At 40.4% G+C, this 16,074-nt stretch overlaps 1 protein-coding gene and 3 non-coding genes across 5 annotated transcripts; all 4 read left to right on the top strand.

Moving 5' to 3' along the window:
* Positions 1–57: 57 nt before the first annotated feature.
* LOC4345234 (eukaryotic translation initiation factor 3 subunit I) lies at positions 58–6,754 on the top strand. Of its 2 annotated transcripts, XM_015795401.3 has the most exons (8): positions 58–604; positions 679–806; positions 1,399–1,518; positions 1,622–1,711; positions 4,737–4,823; positions 4,941–5,020; positions 6,200–6,299; positions 6,471–6,754. In XM_015795401.3, exons 1-7 carry the CDS (start codon positions 205–207, stop codon positions 6,273–6,275), a joined length of 981 nt encoding a protein of 326 aa, XP_015650887.1. In that variant the 5' UTR covers positions 58–204; the 3' UTR covers positions 6,276–6,299; positions 6,471–6,754. The 2 variants fall into 2 exon arrangements, with proteins under 2 accessions (XP_015650887.1, XP_025883422.1); XM_026027637.2 differs by lacking the exons at positions 6,200–6,299; positions 6,471–6,754 and adding an exon at positions 5,602–6,074.
* On the top strand, positions 5,109–5,188 carry LOC112936270 (small nucleolar RNA U54). Its single transcript, XR_003238397.1, has one exon. It is a non-coding gene; the product is annotated as a small nucleolar RNA U54 (small nucleolar RNA).
* LOC112936272 (small nucleolar RNA U54) lies at positions 5,543–5,615 on the top strand. The gene has a single exon (XR_003238399.1). It is a non-coding gene; the product is annotated as a small nucleolar RNA U54 (small nucleolar RNA).
* Positions 6,003–6,082, top strand: LOC112936269 (small nucleolar RNA U54). Its single transcript, XR_003238396.1, has one exon. It is a non-coding gene; the product is annotated as a small nucleolar RNA U54 (small nucleolar RNA).
* Positions 6,755–16,074: the final 9,320 nt, after the last annotated feature.

Here is a 16,074-nt window from a genome sequence, read left to right as displayed (position 1 = left end):
GACCAGGCGAGCCCAGCAACTCCGCTATTATGCCTACCGTCCCGCGCGCTCTACCCTGCCAGCACAAAATCCCCAATCCACCCGCGAGCTAGGGTTTTTCCGCGCCGCCGCACCCCACTCGACCCAGATCCCCCAACCTCCTCTTCCTAACCCTACCACCCTTCCTCCCCGGCGGCGGCGAGAAGCAGTAGCCCGACAGCGAAGATGAGGCCGATCCTGATGAAGGGGCACGAGCGCCCGCTCACGTTCCTCCGGTACAACCGCGACGGGGACCTCCTCTTCTCCTGCGCCAAGGACCACACCCCCAACGTCTGGTTCGCCGACAACGGCGACCGCCTCGGCACCTACCGCGGCCACAACGGCGCCGTCTGGTCCTGCGACGTCTCCCGCGACTCCACCCGCCTCATCACCGGCAGCGCCGACCAGACCGCCAAGCTCTGGGACGTGCAGACCGGGAGGGAGCTCTTCACCTTCCGCTTCGACGCCCCCGCCCGCTCCGTTGAATTTGCCATTGGCGACGGCCTCGCCGTCATCACCACCGACAACTTCATGGAGAACGTGCCCACCGCCCAGGTCAAGCGCATCGCCGAGGACCCCGATGACCGTAAGACGCGTCTCCGGTCTCCTTCTAGTTGGAAGCTTCTGGATGTGTTCTAAAGTGTGTGGTTGTGGATGCAGAGTCGGAGGAGTCTCTTCTCGTGATTACTGGCATCAAGGGGAGGATCAACAGGGCCGTGTGGGGGCCGTTGAACAGGACTATCATCACCGCCGGTGAGGATGCTACCATCCGCATTTGGGACACAGAGGTTAGCTCGGATTACCTATTTGCACTAGTTCTACCGACCATTGGTGCTACTTCTACTCATCACTAGTACTAGGTGCTTGGTGCTCGTCAGGAATATACCATTTGCTTATAATTATGGACATGTTTGCTTATAATTATGAACACGTAGTTCTCTTGTATAGGATCATTTGACGTACCTGGACTGACAAGTGAAGTTTGATAGTTAAATATGTTGCCGGATATGATTGAAAAATCACTGATAAGCATGTGTGATTGTCACAGTTTGTTATTGATGGCAACATTATGCATTAACAAGACAAATGTTAACTCGTTGAACCGGCGATAAATACCTTGCAGGCTTCTCGATTTAAATTGACTCTGGGAATATATATAGGCAATGGCAAAATGGTGTTTTGTGTTGTTTGCACACTAACCGAAAACATGCTACATTTAATGCATAAATGCATAACGTATACTTTCCAGGTTATATGTTGCCATTTGACCTTGTATTATATTATACATGCAAGCTATCTAACTGTGGGGGAATGTACATGCTTCTCGGTCAACTTTATCATGGTAATGTTTTACATTCTGTTTGGTTTTGGCATGTACAGACTGGACAATGTCTGAAGGAGTCAGACAAAGAGCAAGGACATCAGAAAACAATTACTTCACTTTCAAAATCTGCAGATTGGTCGCATTTCCTAACAGGCTCCTTGGATAAGTCTGCTAAGGTGATATTTTGTTGAAGCTGCTAGCATAATCATGTCTTCAATTGTTTGTACTTTGTACTTCAAATATGATTATTTACTGACATGCACATTGCTATCTGGATAGCTATGGGATACAAGAACTCTGACGCTGATCAAGACATATGTCACTGAGCGACCTGTTAATGCTGTTGACATTTCTCCTCTTCTTGACCATGTATGTGCCTATGTCACAATACGTAATATTCTTCTATAGGTGCAATTCTTTTATAATCACGTTACATATGGTCATGCCTTAAGTTACTTGGTTTTATGTCTTGCTAATTGGATGTGTTCCCAATATGTTATTGTTTGGATAGAAATGCCTATGGCCTCCATTTCTTTATTTTGCTTTGAAGAAAACTTCTTTATTTGTTGAAGTTGGATATTACTTCATTTTTTCGATGATTTTGGCTGTCACAATTTTTTTCTTAGTTTTGAGTCGTTTTCTTTCTATGATTAGTTTACTATAAGACAGTAGAGCAACAAATGATCCATTCACATACTTATTATCTGCAATTAGTACTTCTACATGTATAGATAACAATGAATATACAGCGGGAAGTGCAAAGCACCTATGTACTGTCCAGCACATCTTTTGACCCTGGATTTACCCCAATTCTATATAATTTATTTGAGTAATGTTGGCTGTCATGGATTTGTATTTGTACTAACACTGGAAAAATGTCTAATTGGCCACATCTGTATTGTTCACCTGTAATTTATTACTGTAACGAGTAGTCAGTCTTGTTCTCACTAGTAATATGCCCATGCTAATGCTACGGAACCATTATATTTTTGAAAAAAACTATGAAAATTGTCATGTTAGTGAAAACAATGTTCATATGTCCAATTGAGATTTTAATTCGATTTAAGTTGTATATGAAATATATTTAACGCAAAGAGCAGTAATTATATTGCCTGAAGATAATGATTCATGACCATCGATAATTATATAGAATCGCGTCAATATACATTATACGAGGGCAATATATATGCACAATAAAAAGAATGGTGGGAAGTTATTCCATTAATTCGTTCCAAGTCCAAAAATAAAGCATTTGATACAATATAGAATATAACCTACAACTAATTAACTAATCCTAACTTTGAATATTTGGTATTGACTTAGAAATTCTTAGGTTCTCTATCAAGGGGTGCAAGTTGGCTGGCCCACTAACCCACTTATAGTAACTGAGTAACCTGGCGGGTTACCCACTTGTTTGTACTATTAGTGGGTTTGCGGGCCGGCCCACTTGCACCCTTAATTTCTAATAATACCTATTATAGGCTGGGGAAATCCTAATAACACCTTTAAGTTGGAGGTTGGGATGCTTGGGTGTGAGGAAGGCAGGTCACATGCTGTCAGGAATCAGGAACTTCAGTCCATGGGAACCATTAGTGCGTCCATCTTAATGGTTCACCAAAAATAAGCTTTATTAGCCATCACGAAGGTGTAAAATAAAATCTTTTTACTTCATCTACCAAAAGCAGTGGATGGCAGAAACATCAACCTTCGGTCAGTTCATGCATCTTGAAAAATATAAGGCTTGATGACATTTTATATGCACGGATAATTTAACCTGCCATTAATCATTATCTTGGCCCTAGCTTATTTGTATTCCACAAATTTCTGAAGCAGAAGAAGCATCTCTGCATATTTATCCTCATAGTTCTGAATACACATAGGTAAAAGAGAAATGCATTCTTCAGTCTTGGTGAGACAAAATGAACAGTTAAGAAGATTAGGTTCCTTTACTATGGACTTAACCAAAACACAATTTATTACTACACAGCTTTAGTACCGCTAATATCATCAATCCATTTTGTCTATTATCTTTGCTGTTACAGCATTGCTGCAAATTACTCATCAGTTGTGACAAGAAAAGCTGTATTTTCTTTGAGTGATGGCAGTTTAAATTTATAGGAACATGAGCATGCCATTCTCAAGTAAGATATCATCTACAATGTACAGGAGACTGGTCATATGCACATTATCTTTTTGTCAGTAGTACCTTTCTGGCTTTCTCCCAAAATTCATGGCAGAACCAGAGTAGGACAATGATAATTATAAAAATTATACCTTCATTGGATTGACTTATAGCACATACAAATAGAAAGGTTAGGCACTGCAATTTAGTAGTATTTAACTGTTGATCTAGAAAGCAATGGGGAAACGATATAGCTAGATAAGGGTCAGGGTTGCCATGGAGGTGATGCCATGGTGCCCAATTCTGGATGTTTCAACCTTTGAATAGGAGAATCTAGTTTTCCCAAATAAATCTTAAACCTAATAACAAACTGCAGCCATGTCATATCGGACCAACATCAGTGAGCTCAATAACAAAATGTGGCGACTCGTGGATGCCACAGAGGATCGTTGCCGGCATGGTTTTGGACGATGGGGGAGCTATGCCAGTAGTGATCTTGAATGTCGGGACCTGGCAGCAGCCGCGGCAGAGTGAGAGAGTAAGAGGCGGCACTACGGATCGGGGTCGGCGGTGGTTGTTGAGGCGTCGATGCAGGGTTGACATCTGGTCTCCGATCGGCGGCACCCCGCGTCTGTGCAACCGGATTCGGCGACGGTGATGGGATATAGGATATTAGGGTTTGGCGGAGAAGGCGTGATTTGGGGGAGAAGTGGGGCTGCCGGGGCTGGGGGGGTGAAGTGATAGAGGATTATCGGGTGCGGGGGAATTGATAGGTGTGGCCATGTGGTGGTGGGGGGCACCGGTGCGGGTGAGTGAGGGGTACGATCTAGGCTGTTGAATAATAGTATTGATAAATATTAGCTGTTGCATTTGTAAGATGTAAGAAATGTGAGTCTAAAAATGAGGGATGAGTAAAATGAGTTGTTGAATTGTAGGGTAGGCTCGTATTTCAACTACTAACCATAAGGGCATCACCAATGTATATGGCAAAAGTGATCCATATAGATGGGGCCCACATAAAGAGACTTTAACTATAGCAACCTTCACAATGTATATATATATAGCAAATAGTATTAGGAGGAGAGAAGAAGTAGAGACAAATAATATATTTTATTCTCTATGGGTAGCCCATATGCTTATGGGTAGCTTTTGTTATTTCTTTGCTATGGACTAGTTCCACAATGTTGCTAGGTAGTTGAATGAAATATTATATTGCTTATGGACCACTTTTGGACTACATTGTGGATGCCCTAAGAAATCTTGTTGTGTTAGGTGGTTATTGGAGGTGGTCAAGATGCGATGAATGTGACTATGACAGATCGTCGTGCAGGAAAATTTGAAGCGAAATTTTTTCACAAGGTCAGTTCTTCGCACATAGTTTCCATCTTATGTTTTAGTGAGAACAATGATCGTGTGGTTATCTTTTCAAAGTTATATTTTGCTGTTCAAGAATGAGAGTTCTATATTTTTCTTTAGATTTTGCAAGAGGAAATTGGTGGTGTTAAAGGCCATTTTGGACCAATTAACGCGCTGGCATTTAATCCTGATGGGCGGAGGTAATATTCTTAATACATGTATTTGTATTTACGTTCTGCCCCTGCACTTATGTTCTTGATTAGCTTTTTCCCATATTTGTGTGCTTTTTGCTCAATGATTAACCCATGCACCATGGCAATACACGCTATTCTGAATCATATTAAGATGCCATAAACATTATGAGAGCAGATTCTATTTTGTATTTTATCTGACCATGTAGATTTTTAATACATTCTTGTGGTTCTAGTGGTTATTATGTTCCCATGGGCATCTCTCCTTTTACTTGAAGCTCTTACTTTTGTATTGTTGTACAACAACTCATCATTCACCTTTGCCATTTTAATCCACCACCTCTCTAGTTTTGTCCCTTAAATTGATTCATTGGTCATGTTTGCCATAGTTGTTCTCTATTGAATTCTTATGCTGCTGTTTGTACATATGAGAACCATGCCATGTCCAATATTTAATTTGATAACCTGTTAGTGCACAATTGAGTTGCATTCTTAGATGTTTGAAGTGTTGTTTATGTCTAATGATTTTGAAGCTCAATGCAATCAAGTTGGTTTTATACGCTATTCTGATTGGAGTGTTTTTTTATTAGGACTTATGAGAGCTATCTTTCCTCCCAACATCGGATTAATTAATTATTTGCCACTTTTACGGATGGTGATAAATGATTTGCCATTGGACCCACATGTCATAGACACATGAGGGCCCACATGTCATAGACAGCGAGTGGCAAATAATTAATTGCCACATCTTAAAAGTGGCCTAGAGTTAAATGTCCCAGGTGTTTTTGTATTGATTCAATGTATGTGCAGGAGTCTTCATTACTATTCCAATGCATTTTTCATTGGGAGCCACTATTACTGTATCTGAAAATTGTATAGTATTTCAGCATAAAAGAAGTTTAAAAAATTGTAAATTAGATTTGACGATATCTCAGTGGGGGCACCGCTGGCCTTCTAATGATTGCTGTATACTTTGATTTTATCTCAGGGTGGCTCAATGATTGTTGCCAATCACATTTGGTCATATATGCTATTCTGATTTCTATTGGTGAAAACGAATTTATGAGAGCTGCTTTATGTGATGACTAGTTCTCTTCAAGCATGTTTTTTTTCTCTCATGTGATGGTTAATTAAAGTGTTTTTGCTTTGAGCTTCAGTTATTCATATCTATGATGCGATGTTAAACAGCTTTTCGAGTGGTGGTGAAGATGGATATGTAAGGCTGCACCATTTTGATTCTGACTACTTCAACATCAAGATTTAAACCTAGAAGTTCTGAAACTCTGAGGTAAAATGCCCTTCGGCAGCAAAGCTAATACACTGCATCTTACTGAGTTCTTTTTTTTTTTTCTTTTGCAACTAGTGAAGTTTCCATTTGCAATTATTTGTGATATACTCCGTATTAGACAGTGTACCGTTGGGCGTTGGCCTAACCAGCTTTTCTTGAACTTGTCTCCAGGCTGCACTTGAGAAAGGCCAAAGGTATACCTTCTGGTTGGGCATTGTTGTTTAATCTCCATCAATCTCCGTCGTGTGGAGAGTCTCAGGTGCAGTGTTTAGCAACTGATGGAGTACTTGTCGGACTTTCTTGTTGCACTGGACATCCAGCTTTATAGATGCTTGAGAGATTTTGTACATTCAGCAATCGAAGGCTCCTTATACTGCAAAACTAGCTTAATTTGCTTTTCATCATTCTTGGTTCACTTCTTCCATATATCAAGTTTTGGGCAGATGATTTGTCTATACGATGTTGTGTTTCGGTTCACGTTCTAATCATGTGCATATGCTTCACTTGGGTGAATTGTAAGATGTCTCATCGCATAGCAATTTCATGACTTGAAGCATGCACGGTGAAGTGCTGGCACTCTCAACTGTGTCAAGTTTACTAGCATAATCCTTTAATAATCTACGGGAGCAGAATTCTAACTTAATATCAGTGTAATACTAAGAAAGAGGAAAGAAACAAATCAGAACAACTTGGTTTTGTATTTGCCATTGTCTACTACCCCTGTTTCATATTATAATCATAATGTTTTGACATTTTTCTAGTTAAACTTTTAACCAATTTTTATAGAAAAATATATATTATCAAAATATATTAACTATTTGTTTTAATAAAACTAATTTGGTGTTGTAAATATTGCTATTTTTTAGAAACATAGTTAACCTTAAAAAAGACTGATTACAGAAAAAAAGTATAAAAAAGACTTATAATATAAAATGGATAAAAAAGTTTGATTAGAAAAAAAAGTAAAAAAGACTTATAAAATGAAATGGATGAAGTATTAATGTAGAAATGATGACGGTAACAAACTGAGGGCATGATCAATGCACCACGCTATCTGTTGATATTGATCATGTCCTCATGCTGGCTATTGATATTTCTTAACGACATTACTATAAACGATTCTAAAGTTGCTAGAAATATTAAACGTTAATCTTATAGGTTATAGAAGTAAATCCGCAAACGGTAATCTTATGGGTTTTAATAAAACTAATTTGGTGTTGTAAACAGCTTTCCAAGGTATTGTAAACTTCATTCTAATTTGTTTATTTATAGAAATAAATCAACAAGCACCCGGAAGTATTTCCAAGGTATCGTATTATTTAATCCTAAGAGAAGATATGGTAAAAAAATATTATGGTATAAATTCTTATCACACTTATATGAATCAAAGTCTTATACATACGTTAATCAATTCAGGTTAAGGATAGGTTTGACACAAGTAATAGTTTAGAATTCTCTCACTAAATTATAAGTCTAGCGACATATTACTACAGCCTTTCTCATGCTTCAGGAATGATCTCATTTCTCGTCTGCTGGAAACTGGATATTCTTCTACAAAGAGCATTTGTTTTGCCCATCGGAAAGAAATTGGAGAGGATCGCAGTTGAGCACTTATTCCAGGAGTCCGATTGATGCACGGTTCCCGCAAACCACTGTTTCGCTCTCCCAATAAGAGAGAACGGGATCATGTGGAGTTGGATGGCATCTTGGCTGACTCCCTTGATAGTATAGATGCTACAGATCTCTAGGAATTGCTACAAATGAGCACTTGCGTCCTCGTTTAGCTTGCACAGAATGGGCTAGCCTGCGCCATTGTAATTAGGCGTGCCAGCTAATTTGATCTTGTAATCAGCAAAAAAGACAAAAGCAGAGTTAGTCAGCCGATAGTGTATCATTGGCGGTCTCAGCCGATGGAGTTAGACCACATTGACTATGGACTGGATATATTAAAGAATATTAAACCCTAAATATGCCTCATCGGCTGTAACATTGTCTTATCAAGATTGATAAAGAAGCTTAAGAAAATATTATTAAAATAGCCGATGTAATAGTATTTAGAGCAAGAAAGATAATGTACTAGCTAATACTCCATATCTATATAGGCAAATCAATCTATAGTAATATGTTAAATAGAGGTCAATAGTCAATATTGATAGCCCAGTCGATATGACCTAGACTTGATATATTACTGTAAGGTGATCTATCTATATAGATGGTAAATATACATGAAACAAATAAAGATGCATGTATATTAGGTAAGATCAGCTAAAACCCCGATGCTACCCTTATTAGCAATCAAGAAGCAGGCTAGAGACCATGGTTCTAAACACGACTTAGTAGGTCGAATGTACTGATGCAGCACTAAGTATAAAAAGAAACACAATATCTAGACAATCAAGCTAATCTAATCTAATCTAATCTAGCAAGATGTCTAAGCTAATCTAATCTAGCAAGACGATTTAGCCGATACCGAAAGAAACCCTAAAGCGAGAAGCAGCCGATAGAGCTAAATCGATATGCTAAGACTAGATTAACAGAGACATATGATAGCAATGGTCATGATACAAGGACTAAGATATCTAAAACGACATAATAGCCCCGATTGTACAAGCCATCGAGACATGTTACCTCTTGCGAAGCGAACTCGTCGAAAAGTAAAAATAAAAAGGGTGGCGATGCGCCAAAGTTGTATTGGATTGTCTCTCTGTATTACAATGTTAAGGGGTTAATATTTATACCCCGAATACAGACTCAGTCCTTTATGGATACGACTCAAACCTTTCTAAAGATAAGATACAAACAAGACCATACATGGCGGTCTCTTGTCAAATCTAACAAACTGACTCAAATATCCTAATTAATAGATACAATTGCCTTAAATGAGCTCTATCTCTAATTGGTAATGATGATTATTCCAATCTAGGCCCAACACGAGCCCAAGTCATACAATATCGGTTATATCGGCCATCGGCCTCATCAACCTTGATCAACTCACACTCTATTTCCAGCCGATGTGCGGACTGACTTCGATTTCAACTTGATTCCACACCAAATTCGCCTCAATCTTTCTCCTTCTTCTCCGAATTTGATGCAAAATTCCGTTGTTAACACATGCCCCCCATTTCCGTTGTATTATATAATCCAGCGGAATTTGCTTTTGCCAAACCTGCGAAAATCTAGGGTTTTCTGTTTTCACTGTTAAGCTTAAAAGTAGAGGTCTCCTACTTAAAACCCTTTTTCCGGATAAGTCTTCCACTAACACTCTTTCTGCAAAAATCCTCTCTGTCCCCGGCGATCTTTTCGGTAATCCAGTCTCTCGTTGGCGAGTGCAAGCTCCATCAGCTCAACCAAGCTTGCGTCAATGGCAACCATATCTGACATCCCCGAGTGTGGAGTTTATGGATACCCCATACCCACACGGCATGGATATCCATCTGGTTATAGGGGATGCCATGTATAGATAGAATATATTTAGTAAAGGACTCGGTAGATATGTAAACTTGTATATCAAGGAAACACCTCGTAGTTCTAGTCGGTTACGATTGTAGTTTATCTCATACACCTATTCCGTTAGGAATATGGACTGTATTTTGTAAATACCGACTCCTCCCCCTATATAAGGAGGGGTTCGGGTGCCTCTTGGGGCAAGAACTTTTCCCACAGATCATACGATCAATAACACACTCGGCAGATCAATCCCCAGACAGGAGTAGAGTATTACATCTCATTGAGAGGGCCTGAACATGTATAAACCTCGTGTCTCTTAACCCATCCACTTTTCCTGCTTGATTGCTACCCCATTCTAGTATTGTCAAAATCTTGTTTCGACGCCGAGGTAAGTTCTTCACCCATTATCACCGACTATCCTTTGCAAAACTCGCTCGAAATCAATATTTAGGGTTTCTTGCTTTCTGAACCCTTTGTTTCAGCACCTTAGAGATCAAGTCTTAATCCCCGTCGTTCACGCCGATACCCGTTACTTCCTTGGCCCTATGGGTGATCCAGACCCCACAATATTCATCACTACCGAGACAAATAGAATCCCCTTCTGAGAATCAAAACCAAAGTTCAACCATTGGCCAAACATTTTCAGATCTTGGCCCTCAAAACTTGATTAGTGGAAAGATTGGTTCAAGAGGGTATCAACCGCCAAGCGATCATCATGGAAGAAGATAGGGATAGAACAGTGCCTTCAACTATCCCTAGCCGATATGCCAAAGAGCGAGTCCATGTTATCGGCCGCGACATATTTTTGGTCTAATACCATTAATGCATTCATTCTTGGACATGGGCCGATGACCCCAACTCTCTTAGATGTAAAAATGCTCACATGCTTGGATATCACCTCATCGGCCAACCCCATCAACTTGAAGACTAAATGTGAGCGCAAAATCAATGCCAAAGTTTGTGGTGGCTGGTTGGGATATGTTACCAGATGCATGGGTACTGGACTAGTGACAAATGAAGAACATATTGCTTTCCTCAACCTCTGGTTGAAAAGGTTTATATTTTGTGGCACAACTTTCAACATCTGGCTCAAGCTCTTCATGAAGAAAATTCAATCCCACTTGGGAAATTTATACTAGGAGCAATATATCAGATTATGAGTCAAGCGTCGACCAGATTACTGATGAACTCTTCAGTCAAACATGGTGGCCCTTGGTGGTTTGTTCAGCTATGGCTCAATATTTATATTGTCAATTCTATCAACCATCAGACTCTTCAAGACTTCAGATTCCCATCCATCGAGGACAATGAGGACGACAGACCTTGTATGTCTTTTGGCGAGGCTGCCTACATGTTTGCTGGCTCCAACCTATCAGCTGAACCCTTTGAGCATTGGTTCAAGCATTTCTATGATGGTTTCCCAAACGATACAGAAATGTGGTATGCCTATGAAAATTTCGAAGACTTTGAATGTCCAGAGGACTTGAGGATAGATGATTTGAACAATGAGTTCTATCCTGAGAACAAAAAGAACTTCATATCGGCCCTCTTACCATGCATTCTTCCTACTGGAGTATCCCAAGGTCGATTCACTCAGAATTCATATGAATTCTATCATCCAATGATAGCAGCAAGACAATTTGGACTAGGCCAACTTCCCTTGAATCTCCATTTCTCAACAAAAATCCAGGCTAGAGATATAGTGTGGGGGTGGTCTCGGCAACTCGGCAAAAACTCGGCAACCCGGGGTGGTCTCTCGAAACACCAGGAGGGCACTATTAGGGGGTATTGACCACACAACTGTATACTAGCAGATGTAAACTAAGATTGAGTGTATACTAAAAGTATAGGAATTGATTGCTTTTCTATTTCTTCTTCCACATAGCTTAGGATTATTTAATGAGAGATATGAGTTCTTTGCTTCGTGTCACTCTACCCTTATGAACTTATTAACCCATGCTTAGACTCTGATCATACAAGTGGCATATATAAATTATTATCATAGTTCTCTCTTACAATCTTACCTTGGGATTATAAATACGATACCTTGCAATACTTCCGAGTGAAATGCTACAATGATATATCTGTGCGCTTGCGGATCCCTTCTGTAACCATATATATACCAGCATTATTTTCTGGCGCCATTGCTGGGAATTCATATTTCTAATAATGTTGTTAAAAAATACCAACACCCGCGCGCGTCGGCGACGGCTGGCGACGGCGATGGACTCCCCGCGCGCGTCGGCGTCGGCCGGTGGTAGTGGTGGTTGACCTCCCCGCGGGCGTCAGTGTTGGCCAGCGGTAGCAGTGATGAGCTTCCCGGCGGCGTCAGCGACGATTGATGAACCCTGAGTTCCACTAGACACTCAAGGTTGTTGCTAGCCCGATCTTTCGGTGAGTTGAGATAAGTAAGATTTGGGAGAAACGTTGTCAATCCGACTACAATTGTACATGACGTTGTGTTGCGCCTTAGCGATTGATACAACTCTCCGTGGGTTGTTGATCTTGCCAATGCAAATCAACCTTATCCTTGCAAGCACATCAAAGAAACTAGCAAGAACAAGATAAAAGCAATCTAATATTGCAAATAGGAATTGAAATACAAATAATAAGTTGGGGTTCTGAAGAACAAGCAGACGGACGGTCTAGCCGACACGCGCGCTGCAATCAAGTAGCAATAGCTAAATTTTAATCTAACAAAACCCGAAAAACCCTGAAGGGGTACCTAACTGTTTAAGGAGGTGGAAGGATGACCTAGGGGTCTCTAGGGTCGTCCTCCACCTGGTTGGGCGTACCCCACATAGGCCCTACTTGGGCCGGGGTCACAAACAAAGTTACAAGCCCTAAGGCCCATGACAGGTGATGCAGGACCTTCTTTCTGGGATTGCGTCCAAAAGAGATGGAATTCGGAGTTGAGGCTGGATTCATTGGAAAGAGGACTCCGAGAGCTTTGTATCAAGGACTCACGGGCCGAAAACGGAGGTCGTATGCAGATTCGGCGGCCGTTTGAATTCAGCAGTGTACCAGGTGGCCGAATCGGATTCCAACACTTGGAGGACTTGATCTTGATATCCTCTTGTTCATCCATGATGTGAGTTATGGTTGTATCCATAGTAGCCATGGTCACATCATCCTCCCCTTCTTCATGGAAAACCGTCCTCGGTTTTTCCATATGGTGCTCTTCGCATAGTCCATTTAAAATAATCTGTTTCATCCAATCAAAACTAGAGAAACTTGAAGTAAATTGATTAGCAACAAAATGACTCTCTAGATTGCAAATTTTATCCACATCTACAGGTGGTTCTAAATCCAAATAGATGTAAACTCTATGCACCAAGTATATCCGTCTATCATTATATTCGCCAAAGATATGAGAAATAATATTGGTTGGACATGGCAAATCAAACTTAGCAAATAATTTCTCCTTCAAATTATCGAACTCAAAAAATCATCAAACTAAACATAGCCCAAAGTATTTAAAGAAGATAGCAAATCATGTTCCTCTTCTTCATTAGCAATATGAATAACATGCTTAAAATCAGCGCAGTAAGAATTAACAATAGGAATAGCATGTTCGTTTACTAGTTGTGGCATGGATATAGGTGAAGAATTATCACACAACTCTTCTTTATCACAAAGAACAATAATTAAATCAACTTGTGACAAAGGAATCTCCACTAATGGTTGCTCTACGATAGCATGAAAAGTGGACAATTTCAACTTATTAATGGGACACTCACCTTTATTAATCTCAACATCGTTTAATTTACCTTTGATGCTCTTTTTAGATGACGGAGGTGCATTGGACTTCAGTTGAAGCGATGAGAAAAGCAGCTCCGTCATGATTCTCTCCTCCTTGTTGCGGTTGTTCACTTCCTGCAAAATATTAGTAACAGGAGGCACGGGCACAACTTGTTGCTTATTCATATCCTCAATTTGTTTTTCCACATTGCAAGAAAGTTGTAACAAATGAGAAAGAGATTTATATCGTTGACAAGCAAGCATGTCCTGAATTTATTTGTTAAGCCTACGTGAAAACCTCAATTCTGTAGCTTCTTCGCATTCATCTAAACCACAATGTAATAAACAAGTATGCACATCATTATAGTATGAACTAACAGTTCTGTTATCATGTTTTAAACATTGCGGTTTGTTGAACACAATGTCAGCATCTCCCAAATATTGTTTCAGGTCTTTCTAAGGTTGAGGTATTTTGCAATGCCTACAAAGATGTTTCCAATCATAAGAAGCATTTTTAAGTAAAACACTAGAGGCATACTTAACATTTTGTTTCTCAGACAAGCCATGCTTTTTAAATTCACTATCAACCGCTAGCTCCCAATCAATATAAGCACGAGGATCATAATTTCCTTCAAAATAAGGTAGTGGTAGCTCAAATATCACAGACACTCAAGCTTTTAACCAAGCTCTTACAACGTCTTACCAAAGCAAGTGGAATGGTGACATACACCGACTCAACCAAGCACCCCAATGGAGGTTGCATGTATTGATGCCTTGGCAACCACTTGCTGTACGGCTGCAATCAAATTTGTGGAGCTTTGGGTAGGCTTAAATATGTAGCAAAGGTATAGCAAATGCTCAAATCAGATAATGCAAGTTGAATAATGGTTCAAAGTCAAGTATCGTGCTAGTCCTAGGCTAGAACGTGCCAGAGACGTGAACCTAGACACAAGCGATACCACGAGATAGCACCATAAAAAACTCAAGTACACTCTGATATACTAAAGCAAACTCAAAGATAAGAGCTCATTTTCCCTCTTTTTTTTCTTCTTTCTTACTCTCTTTTTTTCTTTCCTTTCTTTTTCTTTTTTTATTTTTGATGCGGCTTTTCTTTTTTTTTTGCACCTTTCTGCCATTTTTTCTCTTTTTTTTAATTTTTTTCAGAAACCAACTGAAGGACCCGGATGCAAGATCACAGGGACTCAAATATAAATATAAAAATTACAGGGACTCAAGTGTAAAAGTCCAAACCCAAAATTAGAACTATAAAAAAAATGGAATGTTCTCGATGTTGGTGATATGCCCTAGAGGCAATCATAGAGATGATTGTATCACATATTATGTTTACATATTTATCTGACTTTGTTCCTTGAAATACGTAACTCATTATTGGTCAATGAATATGTGATTCTTTCATGCGACTCTTTATGTTGTTTGTTACTATTTCTAAACGATCCCTGATCAAATATCATATGTGGAACAAATATGTTTAAATGATCCGCACATGTATTAATTGATGATCATGTCTCATGGATCATGGTATAGAGATACCAACATGAGACACTGCAAGAGCCATATGTGTTGTGTCATCAGTGGTCTCATTTAGTGTTGGTGCTGAATCCTTAGACATGAGATTATGATGGTTCCCAACGGGCCGAAAATGGAGGTCGTATGTAGATTCAGCGGCTGTTTGAAATCAGCAGTGTAGCAGGTGGCCAAATTGGATTGCAGCACTTGGAGGACTTGATCTTGATATCTTCTTGTTCATCCATGATGTAAGTTATGGTTGTATCCATAGTAGTCATGGTCACATCACGACCGGCGGTGGGAGAGGTTAGGGTTTTCCACCCTTTTTTTGTTTCATCTTTGAGTTTTCATTCGGGATCCGAGACCTCATCTTCTTCCCCTCTAGATCTACTCCTAAAACATGCTCTGATACCATTGTTAGGTTCTTAGGACCATTAGGAGCCGATCTAGGGGTGATTTGCTCATAGGAATTATGGTGGTTATCTTAGAGAGTGAACTGTAGAGAGAAAGAGATAGAGGGACCCATACATGATGGGTCTTAGCTGCCTGCTACCGGATTAACCTCCGCCAAGACGATATGGCCGGATGCAATTTGGTTGCTGTTGTTGGGGCCTCAGTTGCTGTCATTCAGTTCGCCTCGCCGCTGTCATGAGGATGCGCGGGTCGACGTGGAGCTGCGTCGTGTGCCATCGAGTGCCAACGCACCAAATTGCCACACGGGAGTGATGTCATCGCCGTCGTCCTGCCAATCGGGGTAGTGGATGGGTCGTCGATGACCTCCTCGCTGTGCGCCGCCCTAAATCCCTTCAAAGTCGATAGTCGATGGCCTCCAATGTCGCCGCCGTACCCGAGGGGCCGGTGCGTTGGGCAGTGGACGCCGTTGTAGAAAATGAATGGGAAAGGGGAAACCCTAATTCCCCCCTTCTCTTTCTTGCTCATTTAGGCGAACCGGCTGGGCCGGTCTGCCTCCGCCTGACAGAATAAAGCCCAACAGTAACGAGACAGCCCAAACAAATTAATAAAAATAATAAACCTGGAAATCCTCATGGGCCTAGAGTTT

The sequence above is a fragment of the Oryza sativa genome, chromosome 8 (assembly GCF_034140825.1).
Source record: "Oryza sativa Japonica Group chromosome 8, ASM3414082v1".
NCBI classification, from domain to species: Eukaryota; Viridiplantae; Streptophyta; class Magnoliopsida; order Poales; family Poaceae; genus Oryza; species Oryza sativa.
This window is presented reverse-complemented; position numbering and strand designations above follow the sequence as displayed.

What these genes read in the sequence shown, in the direction of transcription:
- LOC4345234 (XM_015795401.3), top strand. Translation starts at nt 205, where the DNA reads ATGAGGCCGATCCTGATGAAGGGGCACGAGCGCCCGCTCACGTTCCTC. An exon ending in CCTTGGATAAGTCTGCTAAG is followed by an intron (nt 1,519 to 1,621) that starts GTGATATTTTGT and finishes CTATCTGGATAG; the next exon opens with CTATGGGATACAAGAACTCT. An exon ending in TTTCTCCTCTTCTTGACCAT is followed by an intron (nt 1,712 to 4,736) that starts GTATGTGCCTAT and finishes TTGTTGTGTTAG; the next exon opens with GTGGTTATTGGAGGTGGTCA.